The 24237-nt window shown below is 43.4% G+C and overlaps 2 protein-coding genes across 5 annotated transcripts; one reads left to right on the top strand and one right to left on the bottom strand.

Moving 5' to 3' along the window:
- On the top strand, positions 1–7761 carry LOC118207977 (receptor-type tyrosine-protein phosphatase V-like). Its single transcript, XM_035382207.1, has 11 exons — positions 1–39; positions 868–922; positions 1367–1460; positions 2113–2203; positions 2297–2373; positions 2707–2841; positions 3651–3773; positions 4416–4576; positions 4891–5026; positions 7202–7272; positions 7539–7761. Exons 2-11 carry the CDS (start codon positions 918–920, stop codon positions 7759–7761), a joined length of 1116 nt encoding a protein of 371 aa, XP_035238098.1. The 5' UTR covers positions 1–39; positions 868–917.
- A 1225-nt stretch (positions 7762–8986) lies between these two features.
- LOC118207930 (glutamine-rich protein 1-like) lies at positions 8987–23679 on the bottom strand. 4 transcript variants are annotated; one of them, XM_035382136.1, is made up of 13 exons: positions 21171–21264; positions 20881–20932; positions 19610–19872; positions 18222–18356; positions 17852–18028; positions 16800–17561; positions 16464–16635; positions 16041–16195; positions 14062–14176; positions 13430–13538; positions 12640–12791; positions 12103–12193; positions 10244–10433 (listed from the first exon to the last, which is right to left on the bottom strand). In XM_035382136.1, exons 3-13 carry the CDS (start codon positions 19841–19843, stop codon positions 10244–10246), a joined length of 2292 nt encoding a protein of 763 aa, XP_035238027.1. In that variant the 5' UTR covers positions 19844–19872; positions 20881–20932; positions 21171–21264. The 4 variants fall into 4 exon arrangements, with proteins under 4 accessions (XP_035238025.1, XP_035238027.1, XP_035238028.1 ...); XM_035382134.1 differs by lacking the exon at positions 21171–21264 and having other exon boundaries at positions 8987–10433; XM_035382137.1 differs by lacking the exons at positions 20881–20932; positions 21171–21264 and adding an exon at positions 23531–23679.
- Between the last annotated feature and the right edge of the window lie 558 nt (positions 23680–24237).

The following is a 24237-nucleotide window of genomic DNA, read 5'->3' as shown; positions in this document are numbered from 1 at the left end:
GTGGAGTAAGAGAGCCAGGTGACCTGACGAGATAGACAGGTATGGAATTTCTCAGTTTCTTTCACAGGATTTTTCCGGAGCTTCCGTAATGTTTCTCTGATAGAACTGCTTCAAAAGGAAAGTATGGTAATTTATTTTATTTTTTGTTGTTATATTTTGGTAACATGTTGAAATTTTTTCTTTTTTTCTTTTGTTGAACGAACTTGCATATGTGTGTGGATGTTTCACTATTGTAATATCTAGAAGTAGAACCGACCCAAACAGGCAAGCTACGAGAGTAAAATTCTATTGATCTCTTTTTGTCTTATTAAAGTAGACTATTATCCAAATTAATTTCTGTCTAATTATTACTGTGTTTGATTTTTTAAATAAATAGATAAATAATTGGAATAGCATTAGTTGGAATGATTAGAAAGGTGTTACAAAGATTTCATCAGTTTCAAATAATCTTTATTTCCTGTAGGGAAGCATTAAATTTATGAAGAAACAATGCTTACATACAGTTCTTATTGGTTTTTAAATGTTTTTATTTAATTAATATTTTGCATAATCTTAAGGTATGTATCATATGATTTGTTGCTTCGTAGTAGGGGCCAGTACAAAAGTTTGTTTGAATCCCTTTACAGCTGATGTAGAAGAACACCTAGGCATACGCCTATGCTTGTCAGGGCAGGAATAACTGCAGTTGGTTTCTTCTAGTTAGGGAGGAATGGGAAGTGTGCCCAACAGCAATTTAAACATCAGAAGTGAAATGCAAAAGAGGAAAAAGACAAGTTTTGCAATTCAACAGGGCAACATTTTACTTCTATTGCATGCTGTAGCTTTTGCACATAATCTCATTGTTAGTTTCTGTCCTCTCTTTTCCAGAACTCCTAAAACTGTAAGGGAGCACGTGGAACCTGACCTCTGCACAAAATATGAAGTGAGCATGAAAGGACAGTCCGCTTCTCTTGGTGGTAATTGGTGGGGTAGGAGTATGATCAATGCAGTAATAATCAGAGTAAAAGATTGATATTAAGACTGCAATGACAACATACTATGTTGATATAAGGGAATAATATGCAAAATGTAAAATATGGAAGTCACCATGGATGAGCACAATCAACAGCAAGAATAAATATTAACAGCAGAAATATTTACCTGCTACCCAAGAATCCATTTGAGACTGATATATTCATGAAGTCATTACCATCTGTTCAAAACCATATAAGGCGTCCAAGGTCACTTTTCCAGTGTGTTTGTTAATAAAGTAAAGTATACGACAATAGGTTGATGCAAATAAATAGTGGCATGTGTTCACCGGACTATGGCATGTTATGGTCACTCACAGCTGTTTTGTGGGTTGTGTTTGTTTTTGCCGGGGAAGAGCATTGTCACGAGCACATATGCTTCAGAGGTTTCAGCAGCACTGCCAGGCACTGAGCAAGGAAAACAATGCTGGGTATCGCCAGGAATTTGAGGTACACGCTGTTACCCCTCCCTGGCTTGTGTAAACAACACATTAGTACAGTTACCCTGTCAGCCCTGTGTTGGAGAAAAGGGGTGTAGTTTCATCCATTTTTATTTCCTAGTCAAGCCTTACTTTGAAACTGTGCATTAAACTGAATTCCCTAGGAAGGTAATCTGGACCAATGAGGATCAGCTCTTTGTCTGCATATAGTGTAGACTTATGGAAAGGAGTCAGATAACATAAAGCAGTTTGTGAAATCCAGAATTATTTATCCAAATGTCTTCTTCAATATAGCTTCTTATCAAATTCATTAAATTAATATATAGGTAATTCTTACCCAAAAATACCATAATTTTTAATTTACTTCTCGTATTTGAGAGTATCTGAATTGTGTATATGTATGTGATATTAGCTAGTCTAAATCACGTGTCCAAAATCAGTTATACATATTTAAAGTCTCCTATAAATTTGCATGGTTTCTGCTGTTAGTGTTTTTATTGTATGAAGACTTTTCTTCATATTCAAAATATTGAAAGAATCTGTTGTGACTGATGCAGTCCTGAAAATATAGCATGGACCCTGTGTAAGGACTGTGAGATTCGGCAGTTAGAATGCAAACATTTTTCTCAATGTTCTTCTGTCCCTGTACATTATGTCCACAGGGTCTGAATAGTGTGGGACGGGATCTTACAACTAGGGCTGGACAATTGGATGCAAACAAAGACAAGAATAGATACCCTCTCATCCTGCCTTGTGAGTATTGCTCAGGACATTTGACAGAAGGCTTGAGCACAGAACCCCTGAACCTTGACCTCTGAACTTTGTTCTGATTGGTTCTCGTTACAGATGATCATTGTAGGGTGAGACTGGCCCTGCGGAGCTCCCAGCTGCATTCTGACTACATCAATGCCAGCTATGTCCCTGTGAGTTGCACACAACCAGTTAAACTGTCTCATACCCCCCTGTCTCTCTGTCCTTACTGTCTCACACTTTCTGTCCCACTCTTCATATGTCAGATATACCTGCTTTCCACTTGTCCAGTTAGACCCAGTCTGGCTTATTCAGACAGGCTGCCAACACAGTTCACAGGTAAAAAAGAATGAGAAGTGTAAATAAATTAAGGTAATGGAGCGTAGCATTGAGCAGGAAGCCACAGCTGTGGACTGCAAACACAGGTGAAGTTGATGATGGTTCATTATCTTACAGTCGGTGTACCTCTATGTTCTGTTAAAAATCACAAAGCTTTTTCCCTGTAGGGTGGTGCGTCGGCACGTGATTTCATCTGTACCCAGGGCCCCCTTGAGAGCACACAGGCAGACTTTTGGCGTATGGTGTGGGAGCAGAATGTGAGGGTTGTCATCATGTTAACGCCCTGTAAAGAAAACCACAAAGTAAGTAGTATCTCTGATGTTAGTTATGTGCACGGTTTCATTCATTATGGATAACACAAATTCACTGTTCACGAAAAAGGCAGATTGATTAGGGCACTGATTCTGACTGTTCAGTTAGTGATACTTAAAGTTTGTTGATGCATATGTAAAAACCCTGAGCAATCAAAGCCATGATTTAATTGTGATTGCAGAACCAAAGAAAATAAATACTTTGATATTAAGCCTTATCCAGGTGAGATATTATGCATTTTGCATTTTGTACCCCGAAAGCAACAAAGGTCTTAAACTGCTTGCTGCAGGAGCACTTAGAGAGATCAAATTGCTCAAGTAGCATTATTGCATTTTATATTTGAACAAATCTGCAGGACAACCGTTTAGTGGGCTGCGGATTAGAAGAGAATATCCATTACAGAATGGACATTACATCAAGCATCCAGTTCTTATATTTAGAAAAAGCATATCTTTTATCAAAATGATTTTTTAAAAATATGTTCCTGTCTATAAATTTTGCAAAGTTTAAATCTTTATCTTGTGGCTTAATGAACACCATGAATGAAAGAAATAAGTGATTTCACACCACTTTTAACATTACATTTGACAATTGCGTACAGCATTGATCAGACTATTTGATGGATTGTTATCATCATCAAGTTATTTTATGGCTGTGATTTGTTTGTTTGTTGTTTGTGATGACACCTACCTTTGAGGAGGTGTGTCTGAATCATGCTTGCGTATGTGGCTGTCAGGTAATTTATTTGGCCAGGCTGTAAGTATTTAAAGTATGTTTGGCTTTAATTGGATGTTTGCAGGTGCTCTGTGAGCCATACTGGCCACAGGAGAGGGTGTCAGTGTGTTACGGCGGGGTGCAGGTGACCACACTGTACCAGCAGCGTGGCCCAGAGTCTGTTATCACCACGATGCACCTGCGCCAGGTGAGTGACCACGAAGCAGCATGGTACACCTCTTCGCCTCCCAGCACTCCTGCCCTTCTGTCAGTGGGGTTTCCCATAAAAAAAAAACAGAATTCTCCAGTTTGATTACATGCTTTTGAAAGCTGGAGATATGTTATTTGTTTTATAAATTTGTGATATTACATAATGCTAGCACTTTTTTGCAGTTTTACTTAAACATTTTTTACAAAATGAAGAACGTATATAAACCATCACAGATGTAAAAAAGAGGTTGAGGAGGACTCCAAATGAACATTGTACTATAGTTGTTTATACCATTTATTATACAATAGGTTGGTTATACCAGCATTTAAGGTAAAGTCAAAAAAAAGAAAGAAAAGATGACAAGCAAAGTTCTGACTGTGCCAGTGCTGTTTGTAGCTGGCAGCAGGTTACTACAGGTGTATTCCTTGCCTCATTGCACATCCTGTACTTGATCAGGCTCCTATAATCTGCCTGCCAAGCAAGCAGCCAGCAGCTAGTGGCCCGTACGGTGAAAAAATCCTGGCTGCAAGTGTTTTGGAGGAACTTTGTGGGCAAATTACTATTTATGAATTGCCTGTTTGCTGGATGATGCGTATTGGAAAGCTGTATGTTACACATTTAGCCCTTATTGTGCTCTAGGCGGGTAGTTCGGCTGAGAGGAGAGTAACACATTACCACTACCCAGGCTGGCCAGATCAAGGAGTTCCCCAAAACCCAGCCTCCATTTGCGCCCTTGCTGAGCTTGTCCGGAAGCACATCAACTCCATTCAACACATTGGTCCCAGCATAGTCCACTGCAGGTATGTTCTCTATGCAGAATTGTCATATTCAGTTTTCCATTTAGGTAGATTTTTTCAAATCGATTGTCTTTTATTCCATCTGTACCTAAGGCCTGGGGTCTATCAAAACTTGTTGATAACTTTGAAGCAAAATCTTTTCATTATTATTTTCATTAAAACTGATATACCCTGCGATTGCATTACATCATTTGGAAAAAGTAACACATGCATTTATTTGTAAGTCAGTGCTAAGGACAGATGCTGACTGAATGGAGGCCTGTGTGCAGTGCTGTGTGTGATTGTGTGTCCTCTCACCTGTGTGTTCATCGCTGCAGTGCAGGGGTGGGGCGCTCGGGGGCGTTCGTGGCCCTGCTGTGGCTGATGCAGCTGTGTGCACGTGGGGTACCCCCCAACGTGAGAGCGGTGGTCCATGATCTGCGCAGACACCGAATGCTGATGGTGCAGAACCTGGTGAGTCATAGTCATGCTCCTGAGCCCCGAAAGCCGTTATCCGCTGATCACCTCGCTCACTCTGACATTTCAGTTAGTTCATCCAATTCATTAATCAGTGAACAGGTGGTATGAATTCCCTTGAGAGAACTGCATGTGGGTCGATGTGTCTGTTCATCTGTCTGTATCATAGTGGGCAGAGTGATGGTCTTCCATCACTACAGGTCATGCATTGCCAAACGGGCAAGGGCCTGCAGACTCTAGTTACTGAAAATGGTATTTGATTTAACTTAACTTTAATTTAACATTAACTCTATCTCCATCAAATCATTCATGATGCATTCATCGCAAAGAAATTAGCTTGCAATTACATACAGTCTATGTGCATTTTTCTATTCCATGACACAACAGCATCATAACATGATATTGAAAACATAAAGCATTCAGAATGCTCTATGTCATTGCAATGTAATGCAAGGAATGGTCATATGCTTTATGAACATACTATTTCTCTTTGAAAATCTTAATTAGTTAGGTTGAGACACCTCTACCGATGCTAAAAAAAGATTATTGAAAGCATACAGTAAAACTTAAATATTTTTTAAAATCCAGATATATATCCCCTTATATTAGTTATAAATTAGAAAGAGAAAAGCACCCAGGTAAGAAAGGTTTAAACCTCATAGTGGTATCCCCATTGCATTACATTACATTACATTCATTTGGCAGGCGCTTTTATCCAAAGCGACGTACAAAAAAGTGCATTTCATGGTCGTAGACAACTGCTGCATTTCATGGTCGTAGACAACTGCTGAACACGGGTTCAGTAAGGTACAATTACTTATTTTGTGAATAAGTAATTGTACCTTGCAACTTACAGCACATGGTTGCTTGGCAGTCAAACTGAAATGAAAGAATTGAACAGAATGTCCCCTCTGAGGAATGACTGAGGTGCACGCTCTATTATTCTGTACTGCTAATCGTTTGACTGGAAAATCAGCATTTTTACCTATAGGGCAACACCTCTTTGTGTTCTAGTGATGTTACTCAGTGTTCAAACTGCATGACCCTTACTTGAAGTGGAGAGGGGGATGGGGATTTTTTTTTTACAGACTATTGTTAAAACACTACAATTCCTAGTCAAGCCTAGCTACCTAGCTAACGTTAACAAACAAAAAAAAAAAACATCGACTAAGATCACAACTCTGTGCATTTGTAGTTAACAGTGCAGCAATATCAGGGAGAAATAATTTTTTTCACAATATGCATGATGCCTATACATAAAGTATTTACAGGAGCTCAAGGATGTAGGAGTGGTTTGGCAAATGGGGGGGACACGTAAGTGGTAGGTTCCAGGGGCACACCCCCTGGCCCGAGAAGAAAGAGAGAACAGCATTTATTAATCTTCTGTTAACAAATACTTATGTAGCTGGCTTACATGCTGTATTATTAGATACTATTCTGGTTCCATTTAAACATTTCAGCTTCTTTAGCCTACTCTGCTAATTGCGGAGAGGGAGATGACTATTGAGATTGCTATCTGTAGCCTACCTGCTCATGATTATGGTGTCCACACAGAGAAAACCTGATCATTTAAACTGACTGACTACACAGGCAGAAGTACCGACATAACATGAAGAACTACTTGGTTCACAGATTTATTCCAGCTACAGGCATTACTATATACTTCAAAGAAGAATTGATCATTTATTTCCATTATTCATATAACAATCATAATACTATGTGAGACTCGCCCAAGCTTAATTTACCCTTTCATATGAGGGGGAGGGGAGGTCCCGACCTCCCTCATGTTACTTGTACAGAGCAGCAATGTGCACCTCATTAACTTCCCATTTGCAGTTTTACTTTTGGTCCATTGTAACTTGCAAATACCCAGTTAAATCCAAATGCTTAAAAGCCTGCAACTTTCATCAAATGGTTTAAAAGCGAACTGATCACTGGTGTTGATAAAGAAAGAGCAAATACTGGCTGTGGGATTCCCCCTGGTATAAGCAACAAGTAAAGCACTGTTTGGCGTGGAAACAGTCTGAAAGGTTTAGACATAATAAAGGATATAAGGGAAATGACCTTTGTACATGAATGATTGTGGAAGACTGTAGTTAGCATGTGAGTACTGTCTTGCAGACACGCTTGTGTTTGGCCCTAACGCGAGTGTGTACACTCCCTGCCTCTCAGGAACAGTATATATTTGTTCACAACGTTCTGAAGCACTGGCTGGGTGATGACAAGTCGGGACACGGACCCCGGTGAGTAGCCTGTGACCATTACATAAAAAAACCATGTCATTAGACACATGTACTCATTCAGCAGACAAGCACTTTAGATTTTTATGTGATAATTTTGAATGCAAACTCAGCAACTTATATAGTCATAATATATAATATAAACTGAGGCAAGTACATTCTCAAGGATAGTACTGGGTAAGAAATGTCCTGGGGTATGCCTCAAAAAACTCAGTTAAATCTGCTGACTTTCTAAGAACACATTGTCTCATCTAAATGAATTTTTTTAGGGTCGCCCAGGATAGTCGGGGTCCTCAGCCTGACAAAGAGAGGCATACTCGTCGCACCAGCCAGGACGGCCACTCATCGTCAGCTCGCAGGGACAGGGATGACCAAGAAAGGTCACGACATCCCCAGCACCATAATCCGAGGCAAGAGCAGGGCAGCACCAGCAAACTGCATCTTGGGAACCTCCTGAGAAAACTGTGGCTAGATTCAACTTCACAGACCTGAAAGTGTACAAAAAAAAACACTTCTTCCACATTTCTCTACCAGCGTAATATGACTCCAAGGAAGATTCTCAAAGCAGTAAGCAGTTTTTCTGGTTCTTCAGGCTGTCGTTCATTCCCCGTGACTGCTATGACACTCTAGCTGTGTCATAAGCAATCACGCAATCAGAAAAGAATCCACCTCCCTTTCTACCTCATTTTATACCATTTAGAACCATACCAAGTCCTGTCAAGTGGTTCATCCACACCATCGGGTGTCTGTGGGCCAAGGTCTGGAAGATGCATGTATATTGCACATGGAGGACTGATAAAATGTTCTGTGGTCATTTTTTATATGTATAAAACCTCTTTTTCAAAATGCTGGCGTTTGTGGTGTCTGATAGTGTGCGCGCACACAAAATGTAAAATTTATACATGATAACATTGCACTTCACAGGTTTCCATGGAAATCCAAGCATAAATGAAAACTGGGCAATATGTGTGGAATGTGTTATATTGCATGAACAAGAAAACTTCTGTCTGGAGAGATTAAGGAACACTTTTACCCAGAAAACTTGTTTTTAAGAAAATTTGAACTTTAAGACCTTTTTTTGTTTTTGGGAGTCTTGGGTTTATGCCTGCTCTGATAAATTTAGGTTTCAATCAGGTGGCAATAATTTGACCGGTTAAGAGTGATTAGCAAATTAAAGAGGCCATTAATCGGTTTTTAAAATGCAACATTCGAGGGAACGCAATGAGAAATGGCTGCATATTCCAGTTGGGAGGGTGCGTATATGGAAGGGCGATATGAGAATCTGCAATACATCCCAGGGGAGTCATTTCACTCAGTATCTGATACTGGAAAAATACCCAAAAAGCAGTAATGGTACAGCCTTAAGGCGTTTCCCAAAAATAAGATGGAGGGCGACATAGCTAAGGAGGTAAGAGCGGGTGTCTGGCAGTCGGAGGGTTGCCGGTTCGATCCCCGCCCTGGGCGTGTCGAAGTGTCCCTGAGCAAGACACCTAACCCCTAACTGCTCTGGTGAATGAGAGGCATCAATTGTAAAGCGCTTTGGATAAAAGCGCTATATAAATGCAGTCCATTTACCAATTTTCATGAATTTCTCAAAAGCCCCAAATAGAAACAAAAACAAAGGCACAGAAAAGCGGACAGGGCAAAGGCATTCAACACAGACTGCCCGACTCCCTGCCGTCAGGCATGGTAAATAATAAGCACACGCACACACATCAAGGGGCTCACTGTACAAAAGGCATGTTTGAAAGCACGTGCGTCGCCATTCTCCATAAACGACTACAATACCAATACATACAATAGATATAGATGGAAAAAATAAAAACAAGGAAAAAAAAAAAAGAGTGGTCTTGTGTGTTTTTTTATCATATATAATACAAGTGTGTTTATGTTACAATGCAGTTCGGCAGCCCAGCCCATTGCCAGACTGGCTTCTGGGATGTCGCAGGCTCTTGGCAGGGTGCTGGGCCAGTTGGGAACAGGGGAAAAACTGCAGTGAGTCCTTAGATTTCATATCATTTTTAAATTTTTCTTGTATAAATGATCACAAGTGAAAGACAGTGCCCCCCTAGTGTTTTCCGCAGATGTGACTGTCCATTTCTTGTACCCAAAAAAGTTCTTGAACTGAAGCCACTGTCCTTGCTCTAGCCAAAGAGATCCTTGAGAGCACCATTCCCTTTTCTCAACAGTTCCATTCAGCTCACTAGCGCTTAAACAGGATTTCTGCCCCACCTGGGACCATACTCCCGTTTGTCCACCTATCTGTGTGGGCAGAGCCAGGCACACTTGGCTGGGTTCTCCTTCCTCTGTAGCCTGGTACGACGGTGTGGTCTTCAGAAATGGAAAGAAAAGGGTAGAGACAAAGAAAGAGAGGATGAAAAGAAGAAAGTTGATAGCACGGGATAGGGAGAGGGGAAGGTAAGGAGCAAGAAGCCAGAGAAAGAAAAACCAGAGAAGGTAAGAAGGTCTTAGAGTAGGACAGAGACACCGAGCTTTGCTCATACTGTGGTCAGTCAACAAGTCTCCATGTTAAATTAATAAACGAGGACAATTTTGGAAGGGGAAAAAATAATCAAACAGCAAATTTTCAGGTAAGTGCCCCTCGACTCTCCCTGAAGGATGCAGACGGGCTGGGTTTATACAGGCCCTGCACTCCTGGCAGAGCATGTTACCCCCAAGTACTCTCTGACAAGGCTTGCTTGTAAAACTAAAGAAAATATAAGAATTTATTATTTTAAAAAAAGATACAACTTGGAAAAAACCAAAAAGAACTGTTCTTTGTGTTTCTCAGTGAGAGAAGCTAATTTGGCGCTTGGCAGTTCGGAGGGTAATGTATACGTGTATATATGTCTGTCTCCTCGGTTTCTCTCTGGAGAAGACAAAAAGATGTTTGGGGGACAGCAGGGGAGAGAGAGAAAAAGAGAAAGAATGAATGGTCCATGTCAGCCCCTCTCACTCAGACCACTTCTCTCCCCTATTGCATGTTCCCTGCTACCATGGAGATGGCCTCTTGGATCTCTCGCACCATGAGGATGCGTGTCAGCATGTGCTCCAGTTGCTCGCGCGTGATTGGTTGGGTGGAGTACCAGATGGGACTGTTGGGGGCCACAACAGGCTCAGGCGTAAGATAAAAGGTGTCATTCCGTCCCTTCACACTCTGGGGGCTGCAAAGAGAGAGAAAAGGTGTGAGAGCTCAGAACAACAGAGTGAGATCAAGTTTAATGTGTAAACTCTGAGCTTCATACCACGACAAGTCACCTGACTGAGGAACATACCAGTATAACATCTGTGATCAATTACGCGGAAAGTACAAAATGTAATTTTGGAATGCACTGTGTGGTATACACACAACATTCTCCACTGTGCTACGGGGGTTACCCCCACTCAATAGTGGAGTATAGTTTCTTCTGCAAATACTTGGGTGTGTGTAGGTCATCTGCAGGACATCAGTGACCACACCAGCACTTTTTCAGCAGGAGTGCCCAATGTCCGCACACCTACATGTCCCAATGTTTAAAGCTTCCCAGTCATCTTGCACCAGCTCTACAAAGCCATTTAAAGCATTCCACAGGACATAAGCACCATATGAACAGAGACAATCCCAGCCATTTCCACAAAAGCACTTTAAAAGACCCGTGAAATGGCAGAAAAAGACTCTGTGAACCGGCTAACTGCATTTGGAGACTTAGGAATCAATATAACAATTAAGTGTGTGCTGCTGCATTAACTGGCAAACTGCACAAGAGGCAGACAGTGCAGTTTAATGGCTGTGTATGGACACTTCTTACGGTGAAGCCACACTATACGCGGCGATGGCCGCCTGTCGCCACGCTGCGTCCCCACAATCGGCTGTTTGTGGGCGTCACCTATTTTTGACAGACAGTTGTGTTCGTTAAATGTTGACTGGGTTTAATATCGTGTTTCACATTCATTGTCCTGTCTGAATAAAAATCATTTTTGCAGTAATTAGCCAGATAATGCCTTCAAAGTTATATCTGGTTAGCTAGCTAGGTGGCTGGTAGAAACGAACAACTAGCAACTAATACATTAGGAATATTTTTTTTGTTTGTTATTGTTTGTTGTTACTCACTATAGCTAGACATTAGACAGCCTAGCTAGGCAGCTTATTAACATTTTTGCCGAGCTAGGTTACTGCAAAAATGATTTTTATTCAGACTGGACAGTGATAGTAGCTAACGGCGATAACTATATTGCAGAGCCACCGACAATTTCAGAGACTTTTCTCCACGCTGTGCTCCTCATATCAATGTCTGTAGGAGATTTTATTAAGTTGGGAAACCTGATACGGCAATTACGAGTTAGGTCCTCCATTGTGGAACGATAGAATGTGGAACTAAAATTAGAAAAAAATAGGGACAATTTACTTGAGGGATCATTAGATCAAATCAGATTGGTTACCGCGACGCGGCGAGGGGGTCAAAGTAGAATTTTTGCCATCTCCCCCACGGCCCCGCCGCCTCTCGCCACTGGCAATCCCAACATGCCTTGCGGGGTGTGGCCACCACCCGCCGCCACCTCTCATTCAAAATGAATGGAGGCAGAGCCACCGTGCGGCGGGGCCGCGTATAGTGTGTCTTCACCGTTAATCCAATTAAACGTGCATTCACTGATGCATGCTCAATTAAAATTTAGCAGTCAAATTTGTCAGATGTATGCAAAAACATTATGTAAAGAATAATCCCTTCTGCTGCTTAGATTTCCAAGGGGTTGGAAAGTTACAATAATGAGGGGGAGACAAAAACGTCATGAGGCTCCCTAAGGACCCATCATACTACACTGCTGTTTCCCCCTGCCACCAGGGGCAGCACTCACCACTTGAAGAGGTAGAAGTCATAGAGCTTGATGGGGCAGCGCAGAGGGTTCTCAGGGTGCTCGGCCTGCTCTGCATACATATCATCTGTCACTGGAACACAGGGGTCAGAGGTCACCACAGTGAATCATGGCCTAAACGTCATTCTGCTGCCTGTGCTGGCGTTTCTGAGTTGGGCTATGTGGTCGATGGCTACAAATCACCGGTCGACTGCTGTAAGTGGCATCATTTGGACGACTGCTGCGTCGTTTCATTAAAAATCTGCCTCTACGCGTACAGTAGGTGTACTGGCACAAGCAAACATGAACGCTGCCACTCTCCATGCCATCTAACTACATTTTGCCATAACTGCCATTGTTAATATTGCAAATCTTTGAGCATAGTATAAACCGTCGTTGACACTGGGTAGGTACAAAATGTAAGGCATCCTTGACACAAAAACTATATGACCCCCTTTGTCATGACTCATGCGTAAAGGTCTCAATTAAAGGTTGTGTGTGTGTGTGTGTGTGTGTGCGCACACACGCAGATGGGTCCACCTTTCTGCCCCACATGCTGCAGCCCCACACCCTTCAGGTAGCGGATGCTCGTGCTCTTGTCCTTGGGGTTGGACGGGTTCTTCTTAGTGTGTCGCAGCATCTTAGAGAAGGCCACCTTCATGTGTTGCTCCACAGTCTTCAGCTGGAAGTACCTGCAGGGGAGAACCGCATTATCACATGCACACATACATTACACAAACGTTCATGCTCATGTGTGATTTTGACCAATTTTTTATAATACAGAAAGAGAAAGGCATGGACTAGGGTGATGCGAAGTTAAATGACAAGAAACAACACAACTCTTATTTCAAGTGCATGTGTGACTGGCAGGGAGAGTGTGCTTGTGTTGAGCACATGTGTGACTGGTTGGGAGCATACGCTAGTGTTGAGCACATGTGTGACTGGTTGGGAGCATACGCTAGTGTTGAGCACATGTGTGACTGGTTGGGAGCATACGCTAGTGTTGAGCACATGTGTGACTGGTTGGGAGCATACGCTAGTGTTGAGCACATGTGTGACTGGTTGGGAGCATACACTAGTGTTGAGCACGTGTGACTGGTTGGGAGCATACGCTAGTGTTGAGCACAGTTGTGACTGGTTGGGAGCATATACTAGTGTTGAGCACGTGTGACTGGTTGGGAGCATACGCTAGTGTTGAGCACGTGTGTGACTGGTTGGGAGCATACGCTAGTGTTGAGCACGTGTGTGACTGGTTGGGAGCATACGCTAGTGTTGAGCACGTGTGTGACTGGTTGGGAGCATACGCTAGTGTTGAGCACATGTGACTCACTTGGTGTTGAAGAACATGAGGGTGGTGAGTAATGTGGAGGGAGAGTGGGCCCCCAGCTGTTTGCACTCCCACAGCATCTCTTCTGTCACGTGACTTGGAATGACATAACCTGTGGACAGAGAAGTACAGAGGTCACACACACACGCGCCATAGTGAAACCACCTCTCATATTTAGCATATAATACGAGAAAATTAGGGTCTCAAAACAAGGTTTAAGGTGTGATTCTCATTCTGGGTCCCCATACCAGAACCACATAAATCAGGATCACGAGTTGGTCGATGGATTTCTACCCAAAGAGGGCAAGAACCAGCAAAAGATATAGAAGAGTTGTGTGGTGACAGAGGGGGCAGTGTGGAATACACGACTGGCTATTACGTAATGCGAGTTGTATTCAGTTTCATTTGCCCCTTGATATTCACGTCTGAAACCCTAGCTTTAGCTGTAGCACATCCTAGACACCAAATTTCCCTTGTTCGACATGAAAATTGAAAAAAAATTAATTAGTTTTATGACACGCTTACACAGCTGTTACAAAGGCATAAAACTAGCTGCTGCTGGCAGAAGGCAGTAACTGCCACCTGTGGGCTGTAAGCATGTCTGCACCTGTATGTAGGAGGGCTCAGGTCCTTACCCAGCGGGTGTACACTAGGCTTCCAGACATCCAGCACCCGGTGCAGCCACTGGGAGAAGCGCGTGTAATACGGGTCTGAGAAGATGTCATCCACTCGGCCGTTCTCAAACAGGTACTGCAGATGAAGGCCGGAGGAAAGGAGCAAACGGAGGGAGAAGGAAAGAGGGTAAAATACACAGAAGCAGGGAGGAGGACACGAGAGAATAAAGGAGGAGAACAGAGGGAGGGAATGAGAGCAATGACGAGTTATTCAATGATTCTGCTGGCTGATGTCACAAGCACTGTCCGATTCATTGGTGCAGCTGACATCGTCTGATACTCCGTAAGCCATGTTTATCTGTATATCTCAAAGATGTTGATAAAGGACCATTAACAATGTCATCATCACTCTCTTAACACAAGGAAGTCTCACCAGCTGCTTTGTGAACACTGCCTACTGCTTCTAAACCAAAATACAAAATAGTGGCAGAGAAAGAGATGACAAAAATGTATAACATAATACCCAATAAAACAGAAATGTTATAATAAACATTACGCCAAATAATCAGATTCTTGAAAGAAAGACATTTACGCCATTCAATGTCTGAAAGGTTCTGAAAAATAAGGAAGTTTGCAGATTTTAATCCAAAATGAGCACAGGGCAACTGTGCTGTCATTCATTATGACAACTACAATATAGTTTGGCAAAGCTCCCACCCTTAAAATAGGAGGGGCAAGAGCAATGGTTCCCTGCCACATCAGGGTTTTCTCCAGAAGCTTATAGGAGAGGCGGTATGCCTCCCTTCAATTACCCAGTGCCTCCACTAACGTTCAGGGAAAAACGCAAAAATAGACACCTGCTGCATTCTGTTATGAAATATTTTTTTAAAAGGCTTCTGATTAAATTTTTATGCAACAGCGACCCCCCGTCTTTTAAAAACATTTCATTTTGATACCAATCCCTAGCTTAGTTTTACTGCATTAGAAGCCAATATCTAACAGCAGTGGATGTGGTTCCTGCAGCATACTATCACACGCGGGATTAGAATGTTAAGGAATGAACGTTTTGAAGATGACGCAATAACACCCAGCTAAATATTTTCCACTGCTGTATTATGGTAAATAATTAATACTGAAGACCACATCAACTAAATAAACAAGAAAATAACTACTTATAAACAACTGAGGGGGGAAAAACTCTTCAACTTCTAAGGAGTGACTTAACGCTGCTAACATACGACAAAAACAACAGACTTTTTGAATAACATAGTTGACAGCACTTAGGCTATGTCAGTCTTCCGAATAAGTCAAATAAAACAAATGGCCTAAAATGGGTATGAAAGTTTCTCACCGTTTTGCACAACTCCCATTTCTGAAATACGGCAGCACTCTGTTGCCATCTTCAGGTGGTTCTTGGGCAAGACCAGTACCACGCAACCTGTTTCAGCTAAACGCTTCCATAACGAACTGATAATGTACCTACCAATCTAAAATATTAACTTCATAAACGACCACTTTATTAAACAGCCTGTCGCAAAAGGACACTGGGTAAACGCTAACCGTGTAAAAAGAGTGTTCATCTGATTACTTACTAAGACCACTGGAAATGGAGACAAAGGGGTGACTGACCTTGCATGGCATTGCCTCTAACTGAGCAGCAAACTCCATAACGTTGATAAAATTTGAATGACATGCATTTGGACCAATAATAAAAAATTGTCTTGAACTGATATAACTGGATAATATTAATTATAAACAAATAAAATACTTCTTCTAGGTGGTACATATCAGAACCTCATAGTGAAAGCCGTTGAGAATATGCTGCGATGCAGATGACTCTCGTGAGCAATGCACCCCCCCCCCCCCCCCCCCGCCAAAACAATCTCTGGGGCAAACACAGCTCATACAGGTGTATGTGCGTGCACATGTATGCAAGTGTGTTTGCATGAATGGGTGTGTATGTATGCTTGAATGTACATTTGTACATCAGGGATACTTACCTTTTGTATACAGAGAAAGACGTAGTAGATCACGTCGGCCTCAAATGGTTCTCCTTCCAGCCCACGAGCTTCCTGGGTCATCATAGACAGACCAATGTTCAGCTCTGCCACTGCACATGACACCAGGTCCTCCTGGAAACGCAGGGGCTGCCGTCCTGCGCACACGCACACATACACGCACACAGGCACAGAAATGTTACCACCTGGCCTGAATCCTTTAGTTCTGCACCAAAAGTAATGACGCTTGCTTCACTACAGCATGAATAAAAAGGAAAGTCCTTATACACAGTTACAGTGTATAGTTTTCAATGTCTATGGATTGTTTTATGGGAAGAATATGACCAGGTTTTGTCAAAATCCATGCTGTGTCCCAGTACCAGAGAGTGGCCTGGGTGTGGCCCGGGAGGGGGCGGGGAAACTTACGGCCAATGGGTGCCAGCTTGGTCTGGGTATCCTTCTCCAGCTCGGCGTTCTTGCCCTGTGCCCAGAGGCGCCACACCTCCAGACCCTCTTCAGGTTTGAGGGTGTTGGGCAGCAGCAGGGTAGGAGCGGCCTGTGGCTGGGACTCCACCTCTGCCACCTGCACCGTCTGACCCTGGAGGAGAGGAGGGAGGGGTTAGGGCACATCACCGACTAAGGCAACAATCGACAAGTACAATACAATGAACAACGTTAATTTAACTGAGAACTAAGAGCTCCAAGGTAAGCTGATCATGCCTGCAAGCACAGTCCAACCCCCCGACCTCCCAAAGCTCGAACCTGCAGCTGCTGTTCCTGCCCGCTGCCTCCCTGGGTGTGGACCACCTGCTGCTGGGGGTCCCAGATGTGTACAGACTGCGTGGCGTTGGGATACGCCCCGGCCACCGCCTGCACGGCCACAGGGATGTGGATGTTCCCGTTCATGAACTGCGCGGGGAACAGCGTGTTGGCCAGGGTCTGCACCACCTCCTCCTGGGTGGCGGCCGAGATGGGCGTGGCCGCGGCTGTGGAGGCCACCACGGTGGAGGGGGCGACGGACGCAGAGCTGACGGCGATCTTGCCCGCCATCTTGTCCTTGTCGTCGGTGGGCGAGCCGGCGACGTGCACGGCGCCGTAGGCCTCCTGCGGGATGGCGATGTGTGTGATGTTCTGCTGCTGCAGGTCGCCCCGCGTCTGCGCCGAGTACACCGGGATGGTCCAGGTCTCGCCCGTGGGGCTGGTGATGGTGCCCGTGGCGCTGTACAGGTGCGTGCTGTCCACTGTCAGCAGGTCGGGCCGCAGCGACAGGTAGCTCTGCTGCTGGCCGCCCTGTGGGATGGCCAGCACGGTGGCCAGCTGCTGGCCCGGGATGGCGTAGGACACTGTGATGGGCATGTCCACCTTGCGCTTCTTGGCCGGCTGCAGGACTCCGCTGGTGGCCACCGCTCGCCTCTCGCCCTCCCGCGGGGAGCCCTGCTGCTGCTGCTGGGGGGACAGCGCCCCCACTGTCTGGATCTGGATCTGCTGCCCGCCAGCCACTGCTGCCACCAGCTGAGCCTGGATCTGAGGGGGAGGAAACGCAATCGAGGTGCTTACAGGGAGTGCATTTCCCCCTCCATAAATATAAATGCGTGCACTGCGCAGTGCACGCAGGCTAAACAAATGCAAGGACAGGGAATGTGATTCAGCAGGTAACGAATGTGAGCTGCGTGGTTGTGTGTCAGCATGCCTGTGTACTTGCTGCGTGGGTGCGCGTCTCTCCTGTACAATGGTGGGGAGTGTATGATGTAGTTTGTGTGCGCGCGTGCGAATGTGTATATGCACATGCAGTGAGTGTATAAACATGTACAGACCTGCTGGTGCTGCTGCAGCTGTTCCTCAGAGATCTCTCCATGCTGCACCAGCTGCGCAGCTGTAGCCACTGCCTGGAGCTGAGAGCTGGACAGCTGCTGCTGCTGCTGCTGGGAGGGGCTGGGCACCTGCAGAACCTGCCCCACTGTCTGGGGCTGCTGCTGCCCCTGGATCTGCACCTGAGGGGCATATCACAGTCTGAGATAGGCCCTGAGACTTGGGCTTTGGGCGGAAAATCCAAACCTAAAACATCAATGCCTCTCCCTAAGTTTGAGGAATCCCAAAGGGTGGATTACAATGTCTTTCAAATGCTTCATCAGAAGCATCCACCACACAGACACGCTAAGAACAGTGCTGGAGCCGGGGCCTGACCTGCACTTGTATCTGCTGCTCAGAGGCCTGGTGCACTGCCGCTGTTAGCTGGGGGGAGAGCTGTGCTGATGTCACCTGCTGCTGCTGTTGTTGTTGCTGCTGCTGCTGAGGTGACTGTTGGACCTGCACTTGCACCTGTGAGGATAATGAAGGAAAGCAGGAACTCAGTTAATATCCAAGAAACAATCAATGTGCTTATTCAACTGACACCAAAATTTTGACGTAACAAAAGCGTAGGCTCCGTCAACTAGGAAGTACATATCAACCAGACAAACAATACTATTCTTTCACACAAAGACTTGAATACGCAGATTGATATAGAGATGAACGCTTCAAATGGTCACTTCATTTCTTTTTAAGCCAGCAGCTCCTACTGCAAGGTTGCATTTCTGGAAGCCAATTTCCTCTGCCTTTCACCTCAGAAATGATCCCAACTACGATTGTGACGAGGGAACAGATTGATCGAACAGAAAATTAATACTTGCTGCAAAATGAGCAGTTTTATTGCTTTCTCTTCACCAACACCTGTTTATCCAAATTTTGGCAGATTGGACAGAAAATATGTAAACCCACCTCACGTGATTTGGAAGGAATTATCTTACATATTCAAAAAATATGCTGCGTGTCATAATTTATCATCAAAAGAACACAGTGTGGAGTCGCTAGGTGGGCACTGTTCTAGTGTGTGGATGGGCCCAACGGTCTGTTCAGTGGTTAATGCTAGAAGAACACCATATTTGTTGCCAAAAGCCCTAGCCGGGAAGAAGTGCAAAATCGAAACATTTATGACAAATAGCCTAATATTGATATATTAAGAAACGGCCACCACGGTGCAACCTATCAGCTATAATTTATACACTCTGAGCATAAAAAACATTCAATGATATTTATTGAACACGCTGAATAAAATCTGATCAGTCTGCAAGCCCTTCTGTCTTACGCGCATTTATGAAATAATTTTCACATATCCCATACATACACACTTACCATAATAAAGAGTAAGTCTGAGTCAATGTAAAACAGCCATTAAAACTTTAAAATATATATATTTTTTTAAAGCCAGAAAATGAACTATCCCAATAACTGCTCTGATACGCTCTCTCATAAAGCCACAGCACACAGGGGCATACTTTCTCCACCACACAATGCTGCAGCAGATCGGTCTCTGTCACTGCTGAAAAACGTTAGCCTCTGAGTGCTTGCCGCATCGTTGGGGAGCTTATGCATTGATAACCAAAGTAGCCTTTCCACCATTAGTGAACAAAGTGGCTGGCAAAAACATGTTTTACATCACTTCCTCTGGCATCAGCTCACATCATCTTCCTTACTTAAAGACACAGGTTGGACTGCATTGGGGAGAAGGGCCTTCAGGCCAGGACCTCTCTTACCGGGCAGGCCAGCTCGAGGAGGGACCCCGCAACCTCTGTGCTGTCGGTGTAGATGCAGTTGGTTCCCTGCTGATACACCATGGTTGTGGAACCCTGCTGGAACTCTTGCAGTGCCTCAGGGCCCTTATTAGCCAGCGACTCCAGGAACTCCTTCATGCGGTGCTGTGGCACACTGCGTGCTTTCAGACGCACATATTCTTCAAATGAGACAGTGTTCTCCAGAGAGTTGTTCATGGCAGTCCTCACCTCCCACAGGGGGGAATCTGGTGACAGAGAAACGGTGGTTGTGGTGAAAAAGAGGAATAACAGGAGGCGGTGAGGGTCAATGTTACAGGGTTCATTTTGTAATCGGCCATCTGGGATTAAGAATGAATGTGTATGAAAGGTTTAACAAGATCATTAAACAATTTGGGTTATTTAGTACAGTGGCCTGCATTCAAAATGGAGACTTGGTGTTGCATGAAGACAGGCTGGACAAGACCAGTTACCAATGGGAGGAACCCAGTCACAGTAGATGTGGTATGACAGAGGAACTTGAAACTGAGGCATGACAGCCCTCATCTCTGAAAAAATTTACACTGACACAATCTGGTGAAAGAGTAGTGGGGAAATTACTGGAAATTAAAAATAAAAACTCCCGAACCAAGTAATGAAACACAGAGAAATCGGCTAATACACTCGGTTGTCAGTCTCAATAATTAACGATTTTCAGTTTGCCATGGGGGGGTGAAGGTAACGAATATTGAGAGGCCATATCTTCACATCACCACACACTATTAACATTTACGACATCGCATATTAACACGGAGAACAAGAGGTCATGAAAACAAAAAACAAAAAATTAAAAATGAAAAGAGTCAATCATTTAAACATTTACGTTTAAGTGCATTACGGTTAACTTCGGCAAGGCCCATTTACTTTTTCTTGACGTCATGCAGTAAAATCGCTGCAGATTTTACCGCTGCGAAAATAAACCGCGAAAGCAGACATACAAATATACAATAAACGGACAAATTATTTCTGCGGTAACGAAATTTATCTGACAGACACATTGTGGCAGTTCAGTACCCCAACTAAAAGCTTTTCTCCCCTCGACATGGTTGTTCTCCATTCTTGCCAGTTCGCCTGTCTGCATCTTCCCAAGCTACCTTAAATATCCGTAAAACCGCACTGTTCCGCCAAAGCAACGCGTTCAAAAATAACAAACCCCGAGCTATTCCTACAAAATGCTGTATATCGTAGTTTCCATAGCAGTGTGTGCCCGCTTTTACCTTCACAGATAACCTGGACAGCAGCTTCGTTGACGTGTTTGCTTATCTTCGCCTTTGGGAAGAAAAAAATTGCTGGCAAGCTCGCTATACCTAGATGTCAACAATATAGTAGTAGCGAAGCAAACAAGAAAACACTTAGATAGGTAAAACAGACTAAACAGGATTATTGTTCAACCAAGTTAAAGTAATAAACGTTATCGTCAATAAATTCTCCTCGAGAGAAAACGGAAGGACGAACGACATTTTGCAAACAAAAGAACCGCCAGTATAGCCGACCGAGCCAGGCCTACTCCAACAGGGCAAGTCCCCGCACTCTCCTGCCCTTTGAAGCCGTTTCAAATGCAGTGCAGATCGGATCGAAGCGCCCCCTCTTTTCGCGCTTGACCTAATCACGCATTCCCGCGTGCATGTCCATGGACTACGATGGGGGAACATGCACCTCGACGAGAACGAGCGATGCGCATTCTAGTTTGATGTGAGGGGGAAAAAAGCTTGCCTACGATTTCGCTATGTTAAGAACTAGCTGTATAACTATTAAAAAAGCGATAGTTTCATCTTTGCTTGAGCAATAGTTATCGTATGTGCACAAAATATCAAAATATAAGCTAAAAGTGGTGTGTTACTCAATATTTACAAGGCCAATAACCCAAACAACACAAAATGCCGAATAAGTATCTGCTTAATCAACTAACTACAGTTTAGTGTGTAGTTTACTTACGATGTAAAACCCATACGTTCCCTCTATGCGTACACCAACATTGGAATGTATGTGTGGATTTATTACATATTTCCACATTCCCCAGTCATCAATGACTCACGGAAAATAGATGGACAATTGAGCCTTATATTAAAAGAATTTAGGGCTCTGCAAAAAAAACAAAACCCCAAAACTGTTCGTATGTATATGATCTGTGTAGGTAAACATGCTCTACATCAAAATTGATATACCAACTAAAACACATGTACAACCACACAAACTTTAATTTAATGCATGTAGTTTAAATGTCTTGAGTGGTGATGTGTGTTTTAGTATGCATATCTGTATAAACTAAATGCTGAATGAATAAAAAATAACTTGTTTAAATCCCAAACTACTACTACATCATGATTTTTCCAAGACCGTTGGTCCAATATATGCAATATACTCAATATTTCCTTAAACTAGTACCTACTGTCTTACTAGTAACCTGTCATTCAAGGTAAGTGGGAAAGCGGGAAGTCTGGCATCATCATACTCTGACGTTTTTCGCTTGTCCAGATTCCTTTTGAACAATCCAGTATTTTTACTGAAGTCACCGTAAAAGCGTCGTAAAATAACACAGATTGGTGGGTCAACTATTGCAGCATATATAATTTAAGTAGACGGACACTGTATTAAGTATTTCTTCACAAACATAACAGCTTCCAGTAACTGCCATTCTGTGTTTGCCAAAGATGCACGTTCTATACATTATCTTTAATAAGTCTTAAAGAATGCAGAACGTTAGATATGATGTGTCCATTACATCACTGTCACACACAGGCCATTTTGAAGATGCACATTTAAGCAGTCGGCAAAGGCCGGCAGTTTATAACTCGCAAAAGCTTTCTGTCCGGCACTGCGTGTTAACCCCGCTGTGGGACAGTAATAAAATAGCCTCAAACAATAAACGTGACATAGCATGCGCGTGGCACACGTCGTCTGTATCACACGAGCGTTGACAAGGACCTTTCACCATGGCGACAGGAGGATGTCGTTCTCCTCTTGTGAGACCTTGCCACAAAACATGACAGCATTTTCATTCATTTAAACTTAAATATAAAGTTGATTGCCGTTTTCCATTATAATGTGTGAAATAACTATAACTTAACGTTTTACTTTATTTATTTATGCAGTAACACATAATCCGTTTGTGGATGTCCACTTGGATAGCTAGCTCAATTATAGTAGATAGCCATCTTTTCATGCGTTCTGACTGCCTATGTTGCCAAGGACAATACAATGCCAATTAGTCGACAACAGATAGCATATGTTGAATGCTTACAATTTTGGCACGTGGAAAACAAAACGTAAACCGGTAATGCTTACAGCAATATGTATGGCTTCAACATCATCCAGCTTGCGAGCAAAGTGGATATATAGCTAATTGTTTGAAACCTCAAGCAAGCACATCTCTTTGCGTCTACCATTGTTTCTGAAACCAATGTAAAAGGTACAGAGGCCTTCCAATAACATGATCCAAACAGTTAAAGAAAATGTCAGTCAATACCACACCACAACACATACTGTACAATGCTCTTGGGTGGGGGTGGCTGCGAGATGTGCACACGCGCCAGGTTCTCAGTCGTGTCCGTGCTGTTGCTTCTGCTCGTGCCCGTGATCCCCCTCCCAATGTGATACTCACTTTTGTGCACATACAACAACAGATAACTATTCCCCAAAAATGGTCAGCAACATTTTTCATTAGGTACATGCAATATGAAGCATATACATCATAGAATATATTTTAATTGGGCAAATCGGCAAGCACTGACACCCCAATTCCCATGCAAGCTCTTACCCCTCTCAGCCTCGGCCAGGCCGCTCCACTTCACTCCCTCTCTGTTCAGTGTCGCGGGCCCACCGCGCTGACGCAGTTTTATTGGTATAGCAAGAAAAGAGTAGATGTACCTGTGTTGTTTCTCGATGTTTCTATCGACTTTCTTTTGTATTTTATGTATTTATTATTTTTTTCTTCTTTCTTCTACCTAGCTAGAGCTCACTATGCGCCATCTTACAATCAACGCTTTCAGCCAATCCGGTGGCGCTCGACAGCGCTTGCTAGTTCTCGCGAGGCTGTCATGGCCAAGTGCCGCGAGATGTGTAGTGGGTTGAGTAACGCCTTAAAGGAGACAGATAGCATTCATGATCTGTTAATAAATGTACACCAGTGGATTACACCCAGGTTATCTACCCCGTTGCTCTACGAGAAACTGAAGTTCTGTTTAGCAAATTAGGCAAAGACCTAACTCTAACACTGAAAGTAGGGACTGCACAATTGCACCGAAAATATTAAGTGCAAATTTAATCAAATGGCAAGCATTATTGCTGCAATAGGTTCTTGTTTTCAGAGCAAGTATATCCAATTTATTTTAAGTAATCTGCCAGGATTTTACATTTAATAAACAATATCATCGTTCCTAAGTACTAAACAAGGTTTTATTTTTCTTGTGGTGGGTCTCATGATAGATGCAGAAATGGCCCACTAAAAAAGTGACAAAAGCCTGACTATCATTTAAACGGTTACTCAGTACTCCAAATTCTGCTATATTAATTTACCAAACTCTGTTAAACACCTAAATGTTAGCAATATTACAATTACACTTCTCTATAGAGCA

This window comes from Anguilla anguilla, chromosome 11 (genome assembly GCF_013347855.1).
Source record: "Anguilla anguilla isolate fAngAng1 chromosome 11, fAngAng1.pri, whole genome shotgun sequence".
NCBI classification, from domain to species: domain Eukaryota; kingdom Metazoa; phylum Chordata; class Actinopteri; order Anguilliformes; family Anguillidae; genus Anguilla; species Anguilla anguilla.
Note: the sequence above shows the minus strand (reverse complement) of the source record. Positions and strands in the feature narration are given on the sequence as shown.